Consider the following 21,464-nt stretch of genomic DNA (forward strand, 5'->3'; position numbering starts at 1 on the left):
AATACATCTATTCCTGAAACACTTGCGGAGAGTCCAGGCCTCAGAAACCTAAACTTATGTGTTTATTTAAAAATTCTCAGTGTTAACAGAACCCCCGTTTAGCTGAAATAATTTTCCTGTTATGAATCCAGAAATACATCATCAGAAGTTTTTATTGATTTTCAACTCAGAGGTACTTGTCATTTTGCTTTTAATTTCCCTTCCTCCCCTCTCCCTACCCCAAAGCATGGTAGATGGCAAAGGATCTCACTCAAGGAAAGCCCTTTTTTGGGTTTCAACTATTGTCCTGCCTCTGACATTCGTTTCTCCCTTTACTGGGAAAGAACTGCAGACTCTATCATCTATTCCTATAACCCAGGAGTCTGAACATACTCTCAATGATATAACCTTGAATTTTCCTAAGAAGGGCTTTAAAAAAAAAAAAAAAAAAAAAACCCAGAAAGCTAATTACCCAACACCTGGTAGAAATTGTGCTCCCTCCCCACCACCAGATCCATTCTCTATGCTCTAAGAAGCAGCCCTTTATGGACTACATCACTCATGTTCTCCTGACCTCTGGGTTTGGGTTAAGATCAGGTACAATGGGAGGCACCAGCAAAAAAATCAGAGAATGGGGGTCAGGGGGTCTCTCCTCCACCCCTTTGGGCCTCGGTGGTTAACAGCTTTCCTCAATTCCTAGTTCCTGTTGGCTACCTTAACCCTGTCCACACCTCTGCAAGTCACTTCTTCATTAAATGTTCCTCAACTAAACCTTTAGACTGGCCTTCCTGTCAGGGCCCTGAAAGATACAATAAAAATTTATTCCAAACAGATACCATGCAAACTTTCATGTTTATTAGTATAGGTTATATATGTTTTTAAAAAAGAGAACATAGAAACAGTGACATAAGCATAGACTGATAATATAGTGATGACAGTCATATTAATTCAGAGGTATTTTAATATATACATATTGAATAAACAATGACAGTAAATCTCTGAGTTGGACAAAATGAACAGTAACTAAATTAAATCAATGCTCACTGCTACTTACAATACATACTTTAATGTAAATTATTACATAGCATTTGGAAATAGTTTCTTTTAAATAGGTAAGCATTTGCCTTGCAACATCGTACTTTTTTTGGTTTAAAAAACATTTTTTATATGGAAAAAAGATACATCTCAACCTAATTTCAAAATTATTTTGTCAAATCCAAGAGGACTTTCTGTACTTGACACTTACCATGTGGTTAAAAAATGCTTTAAAAATCATCTAATTAACTAGTAAGAAAAGTGAATGGAAAATATAGAATAATTTTGCTAGATTTCAAAGTCAATTTAATGTTCTTCCATTATTTCCAATCAGGCTAATTCTTTTTAAAAAATATGATTTGAGTTATTGAAAACATTTATAAATAAACAGTATCCAATTAATGTAGACTGAAGTATTCATCTGTAAAAATACATTTCCTGTATTGTACTGTTTTCATCTTAAGTTATGACCATAGGAAGCAGTAATTCAAATGTTCAAAGTTCTTCAGTTGACAGGCTATGTGAAATTTGTTTGATGACATCTGGCTAAAAATGCTTCTTTAGATAGTAACATTTATTATATACATATCACACCACACTCTATGTATTAGTTTACTTCATTTTTCTTGAGGGCAGGTCTCAGTTTTATTCAACTCTATTGCCCAGCACTCATCAGAGTACCCAGAGCACATAATAGGTATTCGTGTTTGCTCCACGGGGGTTTCCATCGGAGAATGGACCTTGTAGGATAACTGCTGGAAGTAAACATGCCTTCTTTCTCTGTTCTTAAAACGGGCAGATAACTCTTATACTCATTATCTTCTGCACTAGCACAACCTACTTCGCCAATTTGTAATAAACACAATCAGTTCATAGCCGACCCTTGAGGAAATCCCAGGAGGAAAGAGCAAATGCGGTGGTCCTGACCCCTCTACGATCTGGGAGGCCCAGCAGGAGCGTTTCTGACTGATCCACGTCTGAAACGACCCGGCCGTGTAGGTAGTGCTTTGAGTCCTCCCCCCAGGGGTGGGTTTGAAAACCAACCTCGGGTCACTACAGGGACCTCTGCTCATTCTTGGTTTACATGCGCAGCGTGTAAAACATCAAAAATGCTACTCATATCATGTTTTCATAAGTTAAAGAATTTAAACTTTGATATATTTAAAATGGAAAAAAAAGGAGCACTTTCTCTACACACAGATAGTACTGTCTTATCTCTCGATAACTTAAAACTGCTAAACAATTTCACAACACACTTATTTGTAAAAGCTGTGCAAGCCCAAACTACAGAATCTCTAACTACTGATGGACATCTTCAGACGTTCAGGGCTAAACTCCACCATCCTAAATGCTGCATATTAAATCAGAGAACCAGAGTTTATTTTCATAATCTCTGGGGGAAAAGAGAGGGTTTCAAAGGGCCTATTCTCTACTGCACTACAACTGATACGAGTATGTGTATACATACATACATACATATAATACATACACACACACATATGAATAGTAAGTCACCTAAATATATAAAAAAAGTGGTATTCAGTTATTATTGTAGTATTGGAAATACTGTTTTGGAATAACTGTCTTAAATTCATGTTATCTTTTTCTGTGAATAACAAATATATATGCTTACCAGCTCTCTTAAGAGACATGCAAATCATACATTTGTTGTTTTCGATGGTAAAGTAAATACTTTTTTGGCAGGGACTAATAAAATCCTCAGATTATTTGCTCTTTTAACTTTTCTTTTAACCCGCCAGCAGTCCCTTTTCTTAAGTTAACAGCTTTTTGTATATGCTGTTATTCAGGTTACTAGAGCAGGTATCCATTTTACTTGCCATCAGCTGACCACTGCTGTTATAACTACTGGGATCAGAACTTTCTTTGCAGCACAGGATACCATAGAGGTACCTTTGGCACTCAGAGGAAGCATAATAGTAAATCAAGGGATCAATGCAACAACTTATGCTGCTGACGCAGACACAGAGGAGGTAGGCAAAGTAGGCAGCCTCTGTTGAAGGACTATGAGAAAGGAATGCGTAATGTAGAATCAGGAGGACATTTGTGGGTCCAAAGCAAATGATGAAAATGCAGAAAACAGCAGCTGACAAGAATAAAGCCCGGGACTTCTTGCTCCGGTTGGCAACTGCGGAAGAGCTAAGACACTGAATGATAGACACGTAACAGACTGTGGAAATGATCAACGGCACAAAAAAGAAGACCGCAGAGAAGGCTGAGAAGTAATACGCGTAATAGCCTTCGAGCAGGGTTTCATTGAGCACGTCGTGGCAGGTGGTTATGTTGAGCCCCGGCACCCGGGTAGTTTGTTCCTTGAGGAGAAGAGGCACCACCCCTGAGATGGCCATAGCCCAGATGGCCACACAGATGAAGGATGCCCTCCCCAGAGTACGCCAGGAGAGGGACTGGATGGGGTACACCACAGCCAGAAACCGGTCAATGCTGATGACTGTCATGAGCATGATGGAGGCGTACATGTTGCAGTAAAACGCTGCAGTGACAAAGCGACACATTTCAGACCCGAATTTCCAATCACTTCCAGAAAAGTAGTAGCTGATCTTGAATGGGAGCACAGACACGAAGAGCACATCCGCCGTGGCCAGGTGTAACATGTACACCACAGCAGGCTTCTTGATCTTCATTTTCAAGATGAATACAACGATGGCCATGATGTTTAGAGGAAGGCTCACTACAAACACGCCGGTGTAGATGGAAGGGATAAAGAGAGTCAACCAGGCGCTGGTCAGATATCCTGAGGCGTCTTTTGAGATGAATGCAGGGGATGGTTTTTGAAGACCGCTTTGATTGATGGAGCTTAATCTGTCTTCAGTGAATCCGCTTTGATTTTTCTCTTCAAAGTCCTCAAACGGGAGTGGTTCAAATCTATCATTGGAATTCCTGAGAAAAAATGACCGGGGAGCCACAGAAGCATTTGCTGCTTTTGACTCTGAAAATTCTTTTAGAAATAAAAGAAGAGAACGAATTAAAATGGCAAAAGAGACAAGGAGAGAGTACATTTCACTTTTGCTTTCTGTTTTGTAACTAGGAGAGTGGCGAGTGAAGAGCAGGCGAAGCACAAATGGATTACAGACTTGATCAGAGAATTAACTAACCCCAAATACTGGACACTATTATATTGTGGCACAAGCAAACACTTTTAAAACTCTCTTCCTCAGAGGGACGGAGGTGAATTATATACTTTCAGAGATCTGGTCTGCAGACCTCAGGAGTGGCTGAGTCCTTGACATGAAGGGAAAAAGTAGTGATTCCTATATTACACTTTCTACACGAGCCACCATCTATCTAAACAAATCACTCCCAGGCTATATGACTTCTGTTACCTCCATATGCCTTCACATGTACATCTTCTCCCTGTCGTTCGTAGCACCTCTTGAAACCCATCCCTCCCAACGAAAATCCGTGGAAAGCCGAAGAAACTTCTGAAAGGTTATAGAGTGACACTCAAATTCAGAGCAGAGAGGGCTCCAAATGCTGTGATCATTATCTACATACAACAGTTTTCCTCTACTATCTTTAATTTGTCTACACAATAGAATGTCCCAAATCTCTCGTCATATTTGGGTCCAAACCACAGTCCCTTGGGTTATCTTATAATATAACCACAAGGGATTTACCACTTCAGTCATCTTTCTGTCTCCTTCCTCAGCAGGTCAGTGGAGTAGCAGATATTCTAGGCTGATGGCTTTCCTCGGCCCAGTTCCAGAATGCTACATGCATCAAGGCAGATGCCAAATCAACCAGGCTCTTTTGTGTATCAATCAGGAGTCCAAATAAAGGCTCAGGTGCAAACTTCGTTTTATCACCTTCTTCCAAAACACTCATTTGGAATGTTTATCAAATAAATGCAACACTTAGCCACTGGACTTCAACCAGCTTTTCTTTCCAAGGAGCTTTGCTAAAATACTGCCATTAAGGCAAGTAAAACAAAAAGCCTTTGTTGAAACTGGGAAGCTGAGGAGTAGGGAGAGAAACCACAGAGGAAAAAGGGCAAGGTATCTGTCACTGGGAGTGTTCACAACAAAGGCTGGACATGCAGGTCATGCAGAAGTAAAACTGGCTGGAAGTAGGATAAATACAGTGGATTTTCCAAATTTTGGGTTTTTTTTTTTTTTTCAGTAGTGGAACCTTCCTGCTAACAAAAACCTACACAGAGAGGCGTAATGCAATAAAAGAGATAGTTCTGCTTCTGCCAGGACTCTGTAAGGTCCTACCAGACTCAACCATCCATAGAATAAGATGACAAATCCTGGAGTACAATTACAATTCCCTTCCTGCCCCAAATCACTGTCCTGAAGCATTTAGGTTCATAGGGTAATGCTGAAGGGGGGGGGGGGGTGGAATGAATATTGAAAGAAAGAATGGTACCTGGTGAGTTTCTTGTTTGCAGTGGCTTTTAGCTTGAGAGAAGGTCAAATTCAGTACCATAAAGATGGCTAAGACTCAGATAGAAAGCTTACAATCTTTCTGGCCTGAAGAACCAGAGGACAGAGTTCAGGGCAATGGAAACTGAAGACAAAATCCCAGAGAGAGGCAGCCCTAAATTCCAGTGTAAATTCTGTCCCAGGCTTAGGGTGACTCTTGAACTGTGCATGCATAGGGAAGATGCAAAGCAGCTCTGCTAACGATAAAAGAGCAAGTGCTATTGAGCTTTTTGCTCATGAGAGAGTCTGGAGTTTGAGTCCAACCAAATTAACTGCCTGCTAAACAAAAACATCAAAATTCTGTAGAGGAATAAAACAAAATCCAAAGTCTTAACGGTATGACAATGTCCAGCATACAATCTAAAATCATGTGATATAAAAAGAATCAGAAAGCGTGACCCAGTCTCAAGAAAATTATAATCAATGCAAACCAATCCCAAGATGACCCAGATGTTGAAATTAGCAGAGAAGGATTTGTAAAGGATGTATTATGACAATGCTCTATGAAGTAAAAGAAAATATCTCATTGAAATGGATGAAAAATAGAAAATATTAGCAAAGAAACCAATCGCTGGAAATTCTAGAACCAGAAAATAAAATATAATACATTTACATCTATTTCCAAAATGAAGAGCAAAGCTAGATTAGTACCAGCTGAGAGACAGTAGCAGAACAGGGCCTGGCAGTGAAAGTTTGGGGTCAGACCACCTCAGTAAGGTCATGACTGAGCCCCTGAGGGTGAAGCAGTGGCCTGGCAGGACACCTATCACAGGGAAAGGACAAATGTCTCTAGTGAGGAGTCTGTGAGTACATAGATATGTTTAGATTGTCCCTCGAGGGTAAGAAACCGTTCCTAATAATCTTTGAATTACCAGCACCCTGTATGTGCTAGGTGCTCCTTAAATTAGCTTTTAATCACAGATTTGCATTCTAATATTGACACTGCAAGGAGTCACTTAACCCTTCCGAACCCAGTCTAAGAATCATTAAAATGAGATTCCAATACCTGTCTGGACTACAAATCTGGCAGCCAGGAGCACCCCGTGTGAAACTGAACACATGTTCACTTTGTAAACTATGACAATTCATCAATGGAAGAAATTATCTTTCCTCTCTCACTTCAATGTAGCTTGCTTCTAGACTCAATTATTTGCTCGCTCTTGATCATTTAAAATTAAAATGGAATCTAGGGTGCTCTTCCCGCCTATTTAGCAACGTTTAGTTTTTCATTATGATAAGGGACACGAACAGGTTGCAAAGTATAGTGCCATTCAGAGCTGTATATCAAATTTCAAATTCACAGCCTTTTCCAGAAGTATCACTTTCTCCCCTTTGTGATGCATCTAACTTACTCTGTGTGAATCTTGACCCAGTCACACGGTGGGCTGACACTGATACCGATAGTCTCTGTGGGATGTAAGGCTACCCTCAAGGTCATAATGAATACCTGTGAAGAAGCTAAAAGAAAAGAATGAATGGGTTCTAGCATTCTAATAACACAAAGATATGTGTCCATAAAGCTCTTAAAAATGCTGACTCAGAGGAACCTTAAAATAACACAATTCTCTGCAGTTTGGGGAACCTGGACAGATTAAAGACTTTTGTCATGCACGGAGGGAAAAAAAGTGCATACTTGCACACGCACATGCACATGCACAGGAATCAAGACACTACTTAGAGAAGTAATACAATTTGAAAGCCAGTGAATTCTTTTAACCAAGCTTCTCAGATATTATCACTTGATCTGAAAATAAAATTATCATTAGGTTTTACTCTATACTTAATATTTTGGCAATAATTATTTTCAAAAATTCCTTCCCTGGCTAGGCCTGTACATTGGGCAGTATATTGTTTAGGGCAAAAACATTAATACCCACTGAAACATGAAATTTTTATAGGCTAGACCCCGGGAAGAACGCATAATCTGTGGATAAAATATTACTGCCTAAGGTGTCACCTTTTCTTGCCACTATAGGTTTGATAGTCTGAAGGCTTTCGTGGTATGAAGAACATCTGCAAAATTTTTTGTTTAATGTACCAGCATCAAAAAAAGAACAAAACCAATTTCAGGTGGCTAGTTATATCCAACAAACTCAAGCCCCTTAGGCTGAAATTTGAGTTTGAATATCTCACTTTTTTTCCAGTCCTAGCACAGCTAATAGGTCAAAAAGAAAGTGCCTGTCAGTGTGCCAAAAGCTCTTGTAATTCATCTGTGTTTTTGTTGTTAAACTATGGTTTCACATAAAAAAGCAGCTCGGGTCCTAAAATCAATTCTCATAATTCTAAGTTTCACGTACTTGAGGTTTCTCTAAATGACTCTTGACTAGCTTTTTTATTGAATGTAGCATATTGCTAGATAGCTTAAATATGGACTTTCTAACTCTAAGAGATTTTAAAAATTACTAAATCAGGCAATGCTTTTTCTGACTTGGATGATATCTGGTCTGAAGTGGACTGGTGACTAGATGTTCTTTCAAGGTCCCATGTGATCTTGGGATTTATACCATGCCATCCTCCCATGACACCAGCCTTGGTTCTGACTCAGGGCTCTGTCCTGTAGGCTTTTGGGGAATTAAAGCAGAAGTCCCAGGACCTTGCCCGCATTTCACACAGATCAGGAGAGCTGTACCCTGCACTTCTTCACAAGTGAATCAATACTACAAGCTAGAGAGAAATAAAGAAGAGGATGATGGAAAAATAATAGAAACATACTAACTCCATCAAGAGGAAAACAGCTGCCTTATTGTAATGCCCCACTGCCTCAAATGCAAACAAACACTATTTTTTTTAATGAAAAGAAGTGGGGCTCATTAATAAGACATGGCTGGTTCCAGACCTGGGGTGCGAAACACACACAAGATGAGCTTTGAACATCCTTAGAGAATATTCGGGTCAGGTCTCTAAGTCTCAATTCAGCCTGAAGAGGCTCCCACTGGCGAAGGTGTGGCAATAGATCATCAAAAGAATAATGATGGAAATGCACTGAAACACTGGAAACATGTAGCAACTTGAGATCCATGGGTTCACAATGCTACTCAAAGGAAAATAAAACCATTTTGGTCACCTTTGGAGAAAATTAAGGGACCTAATCTGAAAAATGAATAAAGACAAGATTGAAGCATTTTATCCTGCCTTTTCTATATAAACAATATTTCAGTGAAACCAAATAGTCAATGTGAGAAAGTTCTTTAAAAATAATTCTAGCTCATAAACATGGACACAATAACAGATTTAGAGAAGCATCATTTTGAAGCGAAATAACGGATTTAGTTCAATGATGATCAGTGGCTGCTAAAACTGTTAGGTAAAACGTGATGGAGAACTTTATAACAGCTGGATCAAGTTGACAACGCCTGAACCCACCAAGTAACCTTAAAATCTCAAAAAGAGACAATCTGGCAGTGATGTGATAGGAAGTACAGAGCAGCCACTGCTGAGGTAGTCTTGCAGAAAACAAAACTTGATTTTGATTATGTCTCTAAATACACCTATCACATTACAGAAAATGCAGAGGACATATGAGCTTGTTGAACAAGATGCAGCTGGCCAGTATGTAGGAAAGTCTTTAGGACAAATGACCCTGTTTGAAAAACAGCAATAAAAAAAAAGAAGAGGGGGAACAATTCCAGATTGAAAGAGAAGAGACATATCAACCAAATGCAATGGGTGGGCCTTCTCTGATCCTGATTCGAATAACTGTAAAAAGGCATTTATAAGACAATCGGCAAAATCTGAACATTGACTGAATAGTACATGATATTAAGAAATTGTTCATTTTTTAAAAGTGTTTTGATGTGGTCATGTGAAAAAAAGAGTTTTTATCTCTAAGAATACATGCTGATATATTTATGAATGAAATGATATACTTTAAAAATTGTCCAGTTCAGAGAGTAGGAAAGTGAGGGTATAGACAAAACAAGATATGAGGGAGAGAGAGTTATTATATTATTCATTTTTAGGTATACTTACAAATTTCCATAATAAAATGTAAAAAAAAAAAAACCACACCAAACTTCTTTTTAAAATATGTATTTACCTGCCACTAGAAACTACAGAGAAGGGTTTTTGCTTTTTTCTTTTGTCTTAGTTTTGAAGGGGAAAAAGTTCTTGAATGTTTGTGTGAACACAGATTTACATTTAGAGAATTCATTTGCTACCAATTCCTCAGAGGCTTTTCTGGAATGTGGTGAAACTGGTATATAAATAAAAAACACTTAACATTTGTTGAGTACCTACTATGTGCCAGGTACTTCACTTACTTCACCTTATGTAACTCTAATATTTTTATGAGATAAACATTACAATTCTCATTTTATGAACAACAAAGAGGCGCAGAGAGGCAAAGTAACTAATCCACAGTCACGCAGGTAGCTGTTGGCTTTCAGCTCAGAGGAGGCCAAGGTGCAACTTTCTTCTACAGTCCTGAAAATGGGTTCATCCTGAGGCAGGACAGAAAGCCTTAGGATGTCCCCTCCTCTCCAGGATAAGGCTCCGAAGTTTTTCCTTTGTCCTTTGTCCAGCTTTGGCTAATCATAATTATATCATTTTAAAATCATCTGCACTGCAAATACCGGGGCTTGTGTCATGCACCTGAGCCATGACAGTTCCAGAAATACCAAAGAAAGAAAGAGCAGAAAAACCAAGCCCCTGCCCACTAGGAGGAGAAAACAAGGCCATGTCAGTAGCACATCTCCAGGCACTGCCTCCAAGAAAAACAAAAGCCCATAATTTGACATCTTCAGTGCCACCTGCCCTCTGAGTTCACCCACATTCTCTTATGCGTGTCCTCTTGCTTTACTAAGCCTCACGCTTCCCTGCTTGATGTTCATCTTGCCCTTGAATTCTTTCTTGCAGCATAAGAACTGGGTCACCAGAGCTCCAAGTTGAGTCCTTTCTTCGACTTCCGACCTATTGAGCTCTCAGACATCGCTCCAACACCAGCTGCCTCCACCGTGCCACTGAAGTTTGATCCCAATGAGATCAAAATCATAGGCCTAAGGAGAACCATGTGGAAGTCGGTGCCACATCTGCCCAGGCCCCCGAGATCGCCCCCCAGGGTCTGTCTCCAAAAAAGGTTGGTGATGACACTGGCAAAGCAACCAGTGATTAGAAGGGTCTGAGGATTATAGTGAAACTGACCATTCAGAACAGACAGGCCCCGACTGGGGTAGTGCCTTCTGCCTCTGCCTTGATCATCAAAGTCCTTGAGGAACCACCAAGAAGCAGAAAAAAGCAAAAAAACCATTAAGTATAGTGGAAATATCACTTTTGATGAGGTTGTCAACTCTACCCAAATGATTCGGCACCAGTCTTTAGCTAAAGAGTGCTCTGGAACCATTAAAGAGATCCTGGGGACTGCCCAGTCTGTGGGTTACAATGTTGATGGCCGCCACCCTCATGACATCATAGGTGACATCAGCAGAATTCCCAGCTAGTTAAAAACTACAAAGGAAACTATTTCAATTAAAGATCCATTTGACAACCAACTGAAAACAAATAAAAAACAAAGTCACGCAGCTAGTAAGTGGAGGAACTTGGATTTGAACTTAGATCTGCCTGGCTCCAATGTTCATACCCTTTGAACCACAGCACACTATCCTGTCTCTTTAAAAAAATACTTGTGAATTCAGGACCTCCTTCTAAAAGAATACAATTTTTAAAAACACATGTCATGAAACAAATGAATCGGTCCATCCTGTTAAGTATAGCAGGCAGTACATGGCCACATCAATGTATAACTTCAGGTGATGCCAACAGCTGTTGCTTGGGAATTCAGGAGTCTTGCTGACCTTGGCTACACACAGCCACATGCCAACAATCTAGCCCTCACAGACAGGACAGATGTAGTAGAGACATTCAAGGACAAAACAGAAAAATAAAATTTAAAAATATTGTTTAAGATGGAACACAAGCAAGATCAGTAAGTGGACAAAAATCTGTGCTGCAGAAAAGCCAGAATTAAAGAAAAATAAAAAAAAGGTCAACAGCGAGTGCAGAATTAAGAGGTTGCCAGTATCAGAGGCTGCCTCCCCTCCCCTCCTAGAGGGGCATTCAGCTGGAACCACAGGAAAGCAAACCCAGGAGGAAGCTGGGAGAGGAGAGTTTACAGGGAAGTGCAAAGTAAAGACAACTAGAAAACAGAAATGCCAGTATACTCAAGGATGCAGCAGACACAAAGAGGACAAAAGACAAAAGGGAAACCTCGGTGGCCCTTGCCTGGAGGCTCCTGAAGGCCAGGAACTGACACTGGGGTTAGGACACGAGCAGGCCTTTCTGGGAACTACTCTGATTCCCTGGCTTCCCAGATTCCTGCAGGACTGTGCTCACCAAAAGTTACAGGCCCCAGCTCGGAGTCCTGGGAGCGCTGCTCTCTCCGAGACAGCAGGCTAAAATGAGAACTAATTCACAGTAAAGGGTGGTCATAATCACCAGTTCCTTCTGATACTAAGTTGTTTCCATCCCAAACCCCACCCAAGTCCTCCTGCAGTTTGTAAACCCGAATTCAAACAAATCAAGTTTTAGATATAATAGAAACAATCATTAATGACACTTTCCAGAAAGCAGAACTCACAAAGCAAACGAGGCTTTCAATTCTGCTAACTGCCAGACAATTCACTGTACCTGCTGCACTAGGTTTTAAATGATGGTAGAAACTTAACAGTGGTTATGAAATCAAGGGTTGTAACAAGAATTTAATTAAAAAAAAAAAGAATAATGTAGAAAATAATTGAAAACGCATTTGGTAAAGTTGACTATTTTTTGGTGAAATGTTTGTTTCCTATCTATATATACATAATAATCCATGCTTATTTATTGCATACACATAGCTACTGTGTCATAATGGAAAGTGTATTTCTTACAGTTCTTACTGTTGGTTAGCAAAAAAAAATACTCAAAAACGCTCTTTTACAATACTTTAATATCTGACTTCTAATTCATTTCAGACTTGAAATATAGATTATATGGTATCCTTTCCTAAAGTTAAATAAATTTGTTTTCAAGTGCTAATTACACATTATTCTTGTTATTTCAGAAGGCAGTTCCTTTAGAAAGCAAATAAAAATTGTATAAAGGCCTGCGGTGATTTTTTTTTAATGCCTACAGCGTTTGGTATTCCTAGGTGGTCTCCCATCCAAGTACTAACTAACCAGGCCCAACCCTGCTTAGATTCCGAGATCAGATGAGATTGGGCATATTCAGGGTGACATGGCCATAGACTGCGATGACCTTTTAAGTGGAAAACTTTTTTGGATTCCTTGGGATGGAGGGAAAGGAGCGTAACTTCAGTGGGCTTCTCCAAGTACCATCACAAGGTCAATGTGGAAAGGGGATTTGGGGGAAATGGAAGTTCAAATTCAAAAAAAGAAAACTCAGCCTATAAAAATCTGACAGTTCTAGGTCTAAGCAAGAGAGAACAAAAGGCAAAATGAAAGAAACCACAAAACGTAGAGAGCCAGATCTGAGCCAGACCTGTGATCGAAGTATTGGCAAAGCCATGCTCGACTGTGTTATAATCTGCCAAGGACAGAGAAGCAAAACAGTGAACAGACAGCTGCTTGTAGTTTAGCATAGATAACCAGGTACAGACAGGCCTTGGGAAATTATTGTTGCTAGCAAGTTTCAAGTCCTAAGAAGATTCCTACTCCCTCCTTGACCTTCAAAAGTACATAATAAAGGCTCTGAGCTTGCCTTGAGGTCACTGTATCTCCATTCTAGTACAGCGTCCCACCTGGCCCCAGCTTTTGTATATACTCTCTGTGTTTTTCTTAATCCTCTGTCATTCTGCCTCAGGTTAACCCTCTAGTCATGTAGGTCATGGCAAGTGAGACCCAACATAAGGACTGAGTACAGGGGAACTCCATCCATCTATCCATCTATCTATCTATCCATCCATCCATCCATCCCTATCCCTCCCTCCATCCATCCAGACGGAAGGACACTCCTGGAGGACACGTCCAACACTTAAAGAGAAGTGTAAGGTAAGGAGTGGATTGATTTGGCTGGGTGTAAAACATGGGAAATTCTGGATCCCAAGAGAGGATCCTTTATGTACAGATGCTTAAAGCTATGCTGAGAGCTAGAAACTGTAAAGTAAAAGGAGAGCAATTAACAGAATTTTTAAGTTTTGTGCACGATACTTGTCCTTGGTTTCCAGAGGAGGGAACTATAAATAGTCAGACTTGGGAAAAAATAGGAAAGCAATTATGGGGACGTTATACCTCGGAAGGGCCTAATAAGACCCCCATTTTCACATTTTCTCTATGGTCTCTAATAAGGGATTGTCCTGATACCACCCAAGGGGATCAGAGACTCCGGGGGAAGGAGGTGAAGGTGTTGCACTGTGGAGGACTTCGGAGAGGTATGAGGACCCTCGTGCTCCTCTGCTGCCTTCTGCACCTCCGCCACCGCGTACAAAGCCTATGCCAATGCCAGTGGCAAATGCGCCATTGCCTCCTGAGTATGAGCGAGAATTGGAGAGGGAGGCTCGCAGAGATAGGCAGACTAGAGGAGGAGAGGACACTGAAGAGGAGGAAGAGGATGGACTTTCTCGTGACTTTGGGCAGCTGACATTTATGCTGCAGCCCCAAGCACAGAAAGGGAAAGTGACAGGCCATTGTCATCCCCTTTGCAGCAGTTCTTGCAAAGGGCTCAAAATCATGGGGAGTATATTCAGGGCTTCTACTTAGCATGTCCCATCATTGAACAGCCTGACCCAAACAATCCAGGACAGCTGCTGCGAGCTCACGAACCCATCTCACTTAAAGTCCTCAAGTAGCTTAGAGATGCTACTGCTACGTATGAGCCAACTTCTCCATTTGTCCTTAGCTTGCTTGACTCAGGTAGTTTGGGTATATTGGTCCCTGGCAGATGTTGGCCAAAGCTTGTTTCAATCTAGGTGATTATTTGTGGAGAACAGAATGGTTTGTTTGATCAAAGTGCCACCCAAGCACAATGTAATCAGACCCATGGGTGCCCATTAACCAAGCTATGTCACTAGGGATGGGACAACATGCTGGAGTTCAAAATCAATTGACTTATAATCTTCAGGCTTATCAATAAATTAATGTATGTGCTACAAGAGCTTGGAAACTTTTGCCTGCCAAAGGGGAGAAGGGTGGAGAACTTTGTAGGATTTGACAAGGTCCAGAGGAAACTTATTCTGAATTTGTGGCTCATTTGCTACAGGTGGTAAGGAAACGAATAGGGGATCCAGAGGCTGGTCAGATATTAACTAAGCAATTGGCATTTGAGAATAACAACAAAACTTATCAAGCCGTCCTACATCCATACAGGAAAAATGGAACCACTAATGATTTTATTTGCCTTTGTGCTGATATTGATCCTGCTTACGTTCAGGGGGCAGTTCTTGCTGCTGCCCTAAAGGAGGTCCTTCCTGCAGGACGAAAAGGGAAAGGAAAAAGAGGCGCTTGTTTTGTATGTGGAAGACCTGGTCACTCTGCTAAAGAGTGTCATCAACGGACAGCAAAGGTTGCAGCCCCACCTACACAACCTCCTTTATGTCCTCGATGTAGACGAAGACAGCATCGAGTGAATGCGTGCCGGTTAAAATCTAATGTAAATGGCCATCCATTGCAGGGAAACGGGAGACGGTGTCTACCCTGGGCCCCTCAAATAATAGGGGTGCTTTCTCTTGTCCCTCCTCATAGGTATCCACCATTATCAGAGACCTCTCCCGATAAGAGAAATTAAAATTATGGCAGAAACTACTATTTCAATTGTACAGGTTTTACAAATACTAAAATTGCTCAACTTATTTTGTTACCCTATAAGGACAGGAAAGTTACTTTGGCACAGCCCTGAGAAGCCAAAGGATTTGATTCCTCTGACTATTTATATTGGTCTCAGATTGTCACATCAGGACACCCTATTTTACTTCTTAAGTTAACAGAAAAGATTTTCAGGGAATTGTAGATCCTAGGGCTGATGTGTCTGTAATAGTCTCCCAACACTGGCCCACAGGAATGGCCTATAGATATAGTTTCTACAGTCTTGCAGGGTACAGGGAATGTCCCAAGCAGAGTGCTGCATATATATGTTGGGAGGACCCTCGTGGCAATTTGGGTCATTTTAAGCCTTATATTCTTGAATATTTCCCTGTAAATTTATGGGGCAGGAATGTCTTGGCTGCCATGGGAGTATTAATTATGAGTCCAAATTCTGTGGTAGCCTCTCAAATGCTTATTCAAGGGTTTGTTCCAAACAAAGGACTGGGCAGACATCAGCAAGGAAGGAAATTTCCTATTCAATCCACCCCTTGGATGGGGCGACCAGGACTGGGCTATTCTATTAACCAGTCTTTTTGGTAGGGGCCTTAATCAATTCTCCAACCCAAACAACTGCTGTCAAATTACAAGGAATTAACAGCTGGGTACGTTTAACTCAAATTAAAACCAGTTCCTTATGCGTCCTCACAGGTTCCTCCAGAAAATAAAATGGAAAGTGCAACCTATTCCCGTGAACTCCTGGAAGATCTTAAGCTTTCGTTCCGGAAACTAGATAAGTCCACATGTCCCAGGGAATCAGGGAACTTTTGTGTACATTGAATTAACAAACTGCCATAGAAAAGTAACTTCATTGTCAATTACCTCTACTATTAATTTGGACTTGTCTTTTCTATATTTTTGCTAAGTTTATACCTTCTAGTTTGCAAAGCTTCCTACCACTTCTACATGCTGGAACCACCTCACTTTGTCTGCCTCTGGGGCCCTTAGAATAAGCTTTCAGAGATTTTTATTCCCAGTAGGCAGGAACTACAGCCTTATCTCAGTTTTGAAGAAGTTACAGAAGACAGACCTTCCTCCCTCAACATCCCTTTAAGATTAAGGGAATAAAATCTCTGAAGGGAAATCATGTAGGGAGGAGACAAAAATTAAGGTGTTGATTGGGCCACATTCAGAGACTACAATGCCTCTGAATAGAATTGGAACAAAGTTAAATTACATTTACAAGAGATATAGACTGACAATAATGCCAGTCTTGATGAGGCTGATCTTCATAAACATCTTCTTAACATCCAAAACAGTAAAGATGCTATTGTAGATCCTGCAAAATTAGCCAAGAAAATTTTAGATGATTTGAGAGACTCTCACTCCCTCCTTGACTTTCAAAAGTATATAATAAATGCTCTGAACTTGCCTCGAGGTCACTGTGACTCCACCCCAGTGCGGTGCACCACCTGGCCCCAGCTTTTGTTTATACTGTCTCTGTGTTTTTCTTAATCCTTTTTCGTACTCCCTCAGGTTAACCCTCTAGTCATGTAGGTCATGGCAAAAACATAGGAATACAGAAAATTCTGAATATTAAAACTGTGGCATGCTCAATACTAGCATTACTGTTAAAGATAAACCAAGGCCATGCTTCCTATCGACTCTTCCAGGGTGTTTCTGTGAGTATCCCATAGCGTAGGGGAAGCCCAGGCACAAAAGGCCAAGTACTGTGTGACTCCATTTATAGGAAATATGGAGAAGACGTAAATCCACAGAAATAATAAAGCAAACGAGTGATTGCTAGGGAGAGAGAGAAGGGGTGCTTGATGGGTACAGGGTTTGCTTTTGAGGTGATGAAAATGTTTTGAAACTAGACAGAGGTGGTTGTTACATAACATTATAAACGTACTAAATACTATTAAATTGTATACTTTAAAGTGGTTAAGTTTATGTTATGTAAACTTCACAATTTAAGAAAGAAAGAAAGAAAGAAAGAAAGAAAGAAAGAAAGAAAGAAAGAAAGAAAGAAAGAAAGAAAGAAGAGGATGGGAGGGGAGAGGAGAGGAGAGAAAAGAAAGAAAAGGAAAGAAAAGAAGTGGAGTTTCAAGGGAAAAGAGGGACATGTGTCCAAAGTGACAGCAGGAAGATTAGACACCCAAGGTGCTGGTACCCCCTTGTCTTGGTGGAACTCCAGTGCAAGGCTCGACTGAGTTCTAGTTTATGAGGGTGACAAGAACAAAGGTAAGCTAACTGAGGGAGGAGGAAAGAGGAAGAAGGGCACAGGGAAGAAGACTGTCCAGAAGCACTTTGGAAGAGGAGTAAATTCAGAGCTGCTGAGAAACTGCAAGTTAGGTCATATCACACTGATCCATTTAGACAGAAAGGGCTGAGAAATGCTGAATTAGAAAGATGAAGGGAGGCAGGGTGGAAAGGCGACCAGCAGAGATAAATAAGCATATCTCTGACAAATGGCTGAGGATGCCTCAAAAATACCCTCATACAAAGGAGGAATGGACAAATTAGGAGAGAATCTACTATCTTGATACGTCCTATAAAAACATATAAAGCCACCAGGCACAAAAGGCCAAGTACTGTGTGACTCCATTTATAGGAAATATAGAGAAGACGTAAATCCACAGAAATAATAAAGCAAACGAGTGGTTGCTAGGGAGAGAGAGAAGGAATGAATAATGAATGAATGGATGAGAGAAGAGAAAGGAGAGAAAAAAGGGAAAATTATTTTAGATAGATATTGGAGTAACAAATTACTTGCTGGTTCATAAGAAATTTGACTTTCAGAGGTTCCTGGTCTGCTGAAGCAGAATCACTATCCAGTTTTGTGTCTTTTGTTTGAGCTTAAGACCAGGGTCTCTGTAACAGCCAATTAATTAGCATATTCATGATAGGGATCTATATAGCCTATCTTGTGTTCTCTAAAGTAAATGGCAGGATACCACAATCCATGCATAAATGTTTACTAAACACCTCCATGTGCCAGGCCTGAGCTACCAAGCCAATAGGGCACAAACTCTGCCTTCTAGGGGTACTGGGGAGCACAGTAGGATTACTTCTCTACTGTAAGAGGGGCTGGAGGTCAGGATGGCTTCCTCTCCATAGAGGGTGGCAAAGAAAGCTTGCACTTAGGAAAGAGAGGCCACTGGTCACATCCCAGTTCCACCTCTAACTAGACTTATGACTCAAGTATTCCGGGGCTGTTTCCTTACCTGTAGCATGGGGATGACACCTACTCAAAGGGTTACTATGAGGAATAAATAAGACGGTTTATGTAATGTACCTAAGCAGGGTGTTGGCTATAGTAGGTTCTTGATTTAAGGCAGCTGTTTTGAATTAAATGAGAATGTGCAGGGTATGGAGAGAGCAGAGGAACAGAAGCTAGGAAAAGCATAACTCCTTCCAGGAGGAAGCAGAAAGTAGGGCTAGGTGAAATACATGTAATATGACAGGTTATGTAATGGAAGAAGGATGTGTAATAAGGGAGACTGGACTGAGGCTGGGAACCCATCCTGCAAGAGAAGGAGCATCTCACATTAAGTTAAGAAACTGGGCTTGATCCTGTGGGTAGGAGGGCAGCGTGTGGAAGACTCCACCGAATTCCCTCTGCCATAGTCACCATCAGCTATTCTTGTACACTTTCGCCCTCCAGGTTCTTATAAAATGTATAAACATTATCTCCTGGACTCTGGTCTTCTTTGATGAAGACAACATCTCACTTAAACTGCCTGGGCGAAGGAATGTTAACTGGTTTATGAACTTATGAATTTCTCAATAAATACCTGCTGAGTGAACATCTGGTCTAGACTCCATGGGGATAAACTGCAGTGTATAATCTTAGCCAGGAAGATGACATATCCACAAAGTGACAATGCAGGAAATGCCAAAACGAGTGGGAAGAAAAAGTCCAAGAATGCTTTGGGAAGGCTCAAACTGGTAGGCATGGCCAGCCCCGGAGGGGTTTCTTATGGTTGAGGTCTCACAGTCCGTCTCATAACACAGAGCTGATTATGACAGACATTGTTGAGACCTGCCAGTGTATGATGATGATATAAACTAGATCTATTTTTTTCAATTAATTTTATTAGTGATTTAAAATGCTCTAAAGACAAGGCCCGACTTATTGCCGGAACCCAGGGGCCCTTCCTCCATTTGGAATTTTGAGTCTTAGTTTCAGAATTGGCAAATGGGGATAAACACCCACCTAACAGCATGTTTTGAGAAGGCGAAATGAGATAATCTGAAGGCCCAGGGTTTGACACAATATGACACTTAACATGCGTTCCTTTTTTTCTCTCATCCTTTTTTCTTTCCTTCCCAAAGCGGTTCCAGAATCCAGTGTAGATAACTTAGCCAATGTCTGCTCAGTTATGTTTCTATCTATACCAGTACTGCATCTTAGCATGCACAATCTAAACTGATAAGAAAGTAAGAATCGTGGCAGAAACATCAGCCTTAACTTCACTCCTTAACAAAGGCCAACCGTCTTCCTGGGGGACACTATGAGGAAGGGTGACTACTGTAGATGCGGCATTTGTAAAAACCTACTCTCCACCCCACCATCCAAATCTCAAACAAAAATTTGTATTCTTATGTGCTTGTCTCAAAATAAAATTCCAAAGTGCTACCCGGCATCACATATCACCACATACAATTTCCAGGAGCTCTTATTGTTTCCCCGAGTATTCTAAGAGCTATGCTCAGGTTATTCACAGGCAGTCCTGCTAGTTGCTGCAAACCTTTGGGCCCCTATCTGGGGCTCTTATTTTCCCGGAAAACCATCACCTCAAAACTCGCCCTGAGCAAAGACAGAGAGCAGAGAAAATGCTCTTTGTCACCTCTTAATCTTGATGCATCCGTATTCTTTCCAGTGAGAAAACAATAAGAGCACACAATCTTTCACAGGTAACAACAAAAATTAGCTAGAATTTGTTTCTGCATGAAAAGTAAAAGGGACTGAAAGCTTATAAAGTACTATTACTATAATGACATTAAACATTTTTTTCATTTTCTAATTACCATCTTTAAAAGCTCAAACAACCTCTCTGACCTGCTTTTTAAGATGTTGGAAAATACATTTATTTGGTCAAGTAGCCAGGTATTTAAAAATACATTACTCGTAAATGCATTCTAGTGAACAACTTCCTGTGTATATCAGAAACCAAAATACTGAAATTCCACGGTGTCAGAGGGAGCTGGGATCAGGAGAGGGCTCTTTTCCCTCAACTCACTTGGGAGATCGGGTTCTAGGTAACAAACAAACAAACCTCCCAATCACCACCACCACCCCGTGGTTATACTGTTACCATCCTATACCCCGCACCACGAGCTCCTTTTGTACACAAGGCCGGTGCTAAGGGCTGCTAGTACTGATTTTCTACTAAACACGCCAAGAAACTGAGCTTTTCTCTACACCACTTTCCTCGCCTGTAAAATGTGCGAGAAAAACAATTCTAACAAAACAAAACTTCAGTGGGAGTGATTTTCCACTTTATATTGAAAAGGCTGGAACGTTTATTGGTGGAGAAACGTGAGGGTCTTTCTTTTTGCGGTGGTCCTGGGAGAAACAGGCCACACAATGACAGTAAATGCAAGGAGAGACCGCAAGCTCCCCAGGAAATCCGACCCCCTCCTCCTCCTCCGTATCCCACACCCGGTCGCAGGCGGTCGCAGCCTCCAAAACCTAGGGCAAAGGGGCTTCAGCTGAGCCTGTGAAGCGGCGTAGGTGGATGGGTACGCCCCACCTGGATACTACCGGGGAGAATGTGGATCTTAGCCCTAACGTGTTGTTGGGCTCCGGGAGGAAAATGAGACTTAGGAGGCGGTCAGGGGCACCCACTATCTAGGAGAAGGCGCAACCAGTACCCACGTAGTCACCCCGCGGCGTCCCTCCGCCTCCCGCCCGCCCCAAGCCCGCGGAGGCCGCCGGCTGCGGTGCCCGAGGTGGGCAGGGAGGGAATTCCGGGGGCAGCTCTCACCTGGCTTACGGCTTCGGGTGCGGGCGGACAGCAGGGGGCCGCACAGACTGAGTCCCGCGACGACGAGCAGCAGCCGCCGCGGCCCCATTGTCCCAAGGCTCGGCGCGGTCGCGCGGCGCTGCTCGGGGAGACTGTCCCCGCCTCCGCGAGGCTCGGGCTCCGCGCTCGCCGCGGCCGCCCACCTGGTCCCGCCGCCGAGCGGTGCGCGCTGGCAGGTCGAGCGCCCGCCGCGGGTGTGCGGGAGGAGGCTCGGCGTGGTCCCGCGCGTCGGC

The 21,464-nt window shown here is 41.7% G+C and overlaps 1 protein-coding gene and 1 pseudogene across 1 annotated transcript; both read right to left on the reverse strand.

The window, feature by feature from the left end:
• Positions 1-812: 812 nt before the first annotated feature.
• Positions 813-21,464, reverse strand: F2R (coagulation factor II thrombin receptor). Its single transcript, XM_016127775.2, has 2 exons — positions 21,193-21,464; positions 813-3,988 (listed from the first exon to the last, which is right to left on the reverse strand). The coding sequence occupies exons 1-2, from the start codon at positions 21,278-21,280 to the stop codon at positions 2,787-2,789; spliced, it is 1,290 nt and encodes a 429-aa protein (XP_015983261.2). The 5' UTR covers positions 21,281-21,464; the 3' UTR covers positions 813-2,786.
• Positions 12,570-12,692, reverse strand: LOC118607632 (annotated as a pseudogene).

This window comes from Rousettus aegyptiacus, unplaced genomic scaffold, assembly GCF_014176215.1.
Source record: "Rousettus aegyptiacus isolate mRouAeg1 unplaced genomic scaffold, mRouAeg1.p scaffold_m13_p_8, whole genome shotgun sequence".
In the NCBI taxonomy this organism is placed as follows: domain Eukaryota; kingdom Metazoa; phylum Chordata; class Mammalia; order Chiroptera; family Pteropodidae; genus Rousettus; species Rousettus aegyptiacus.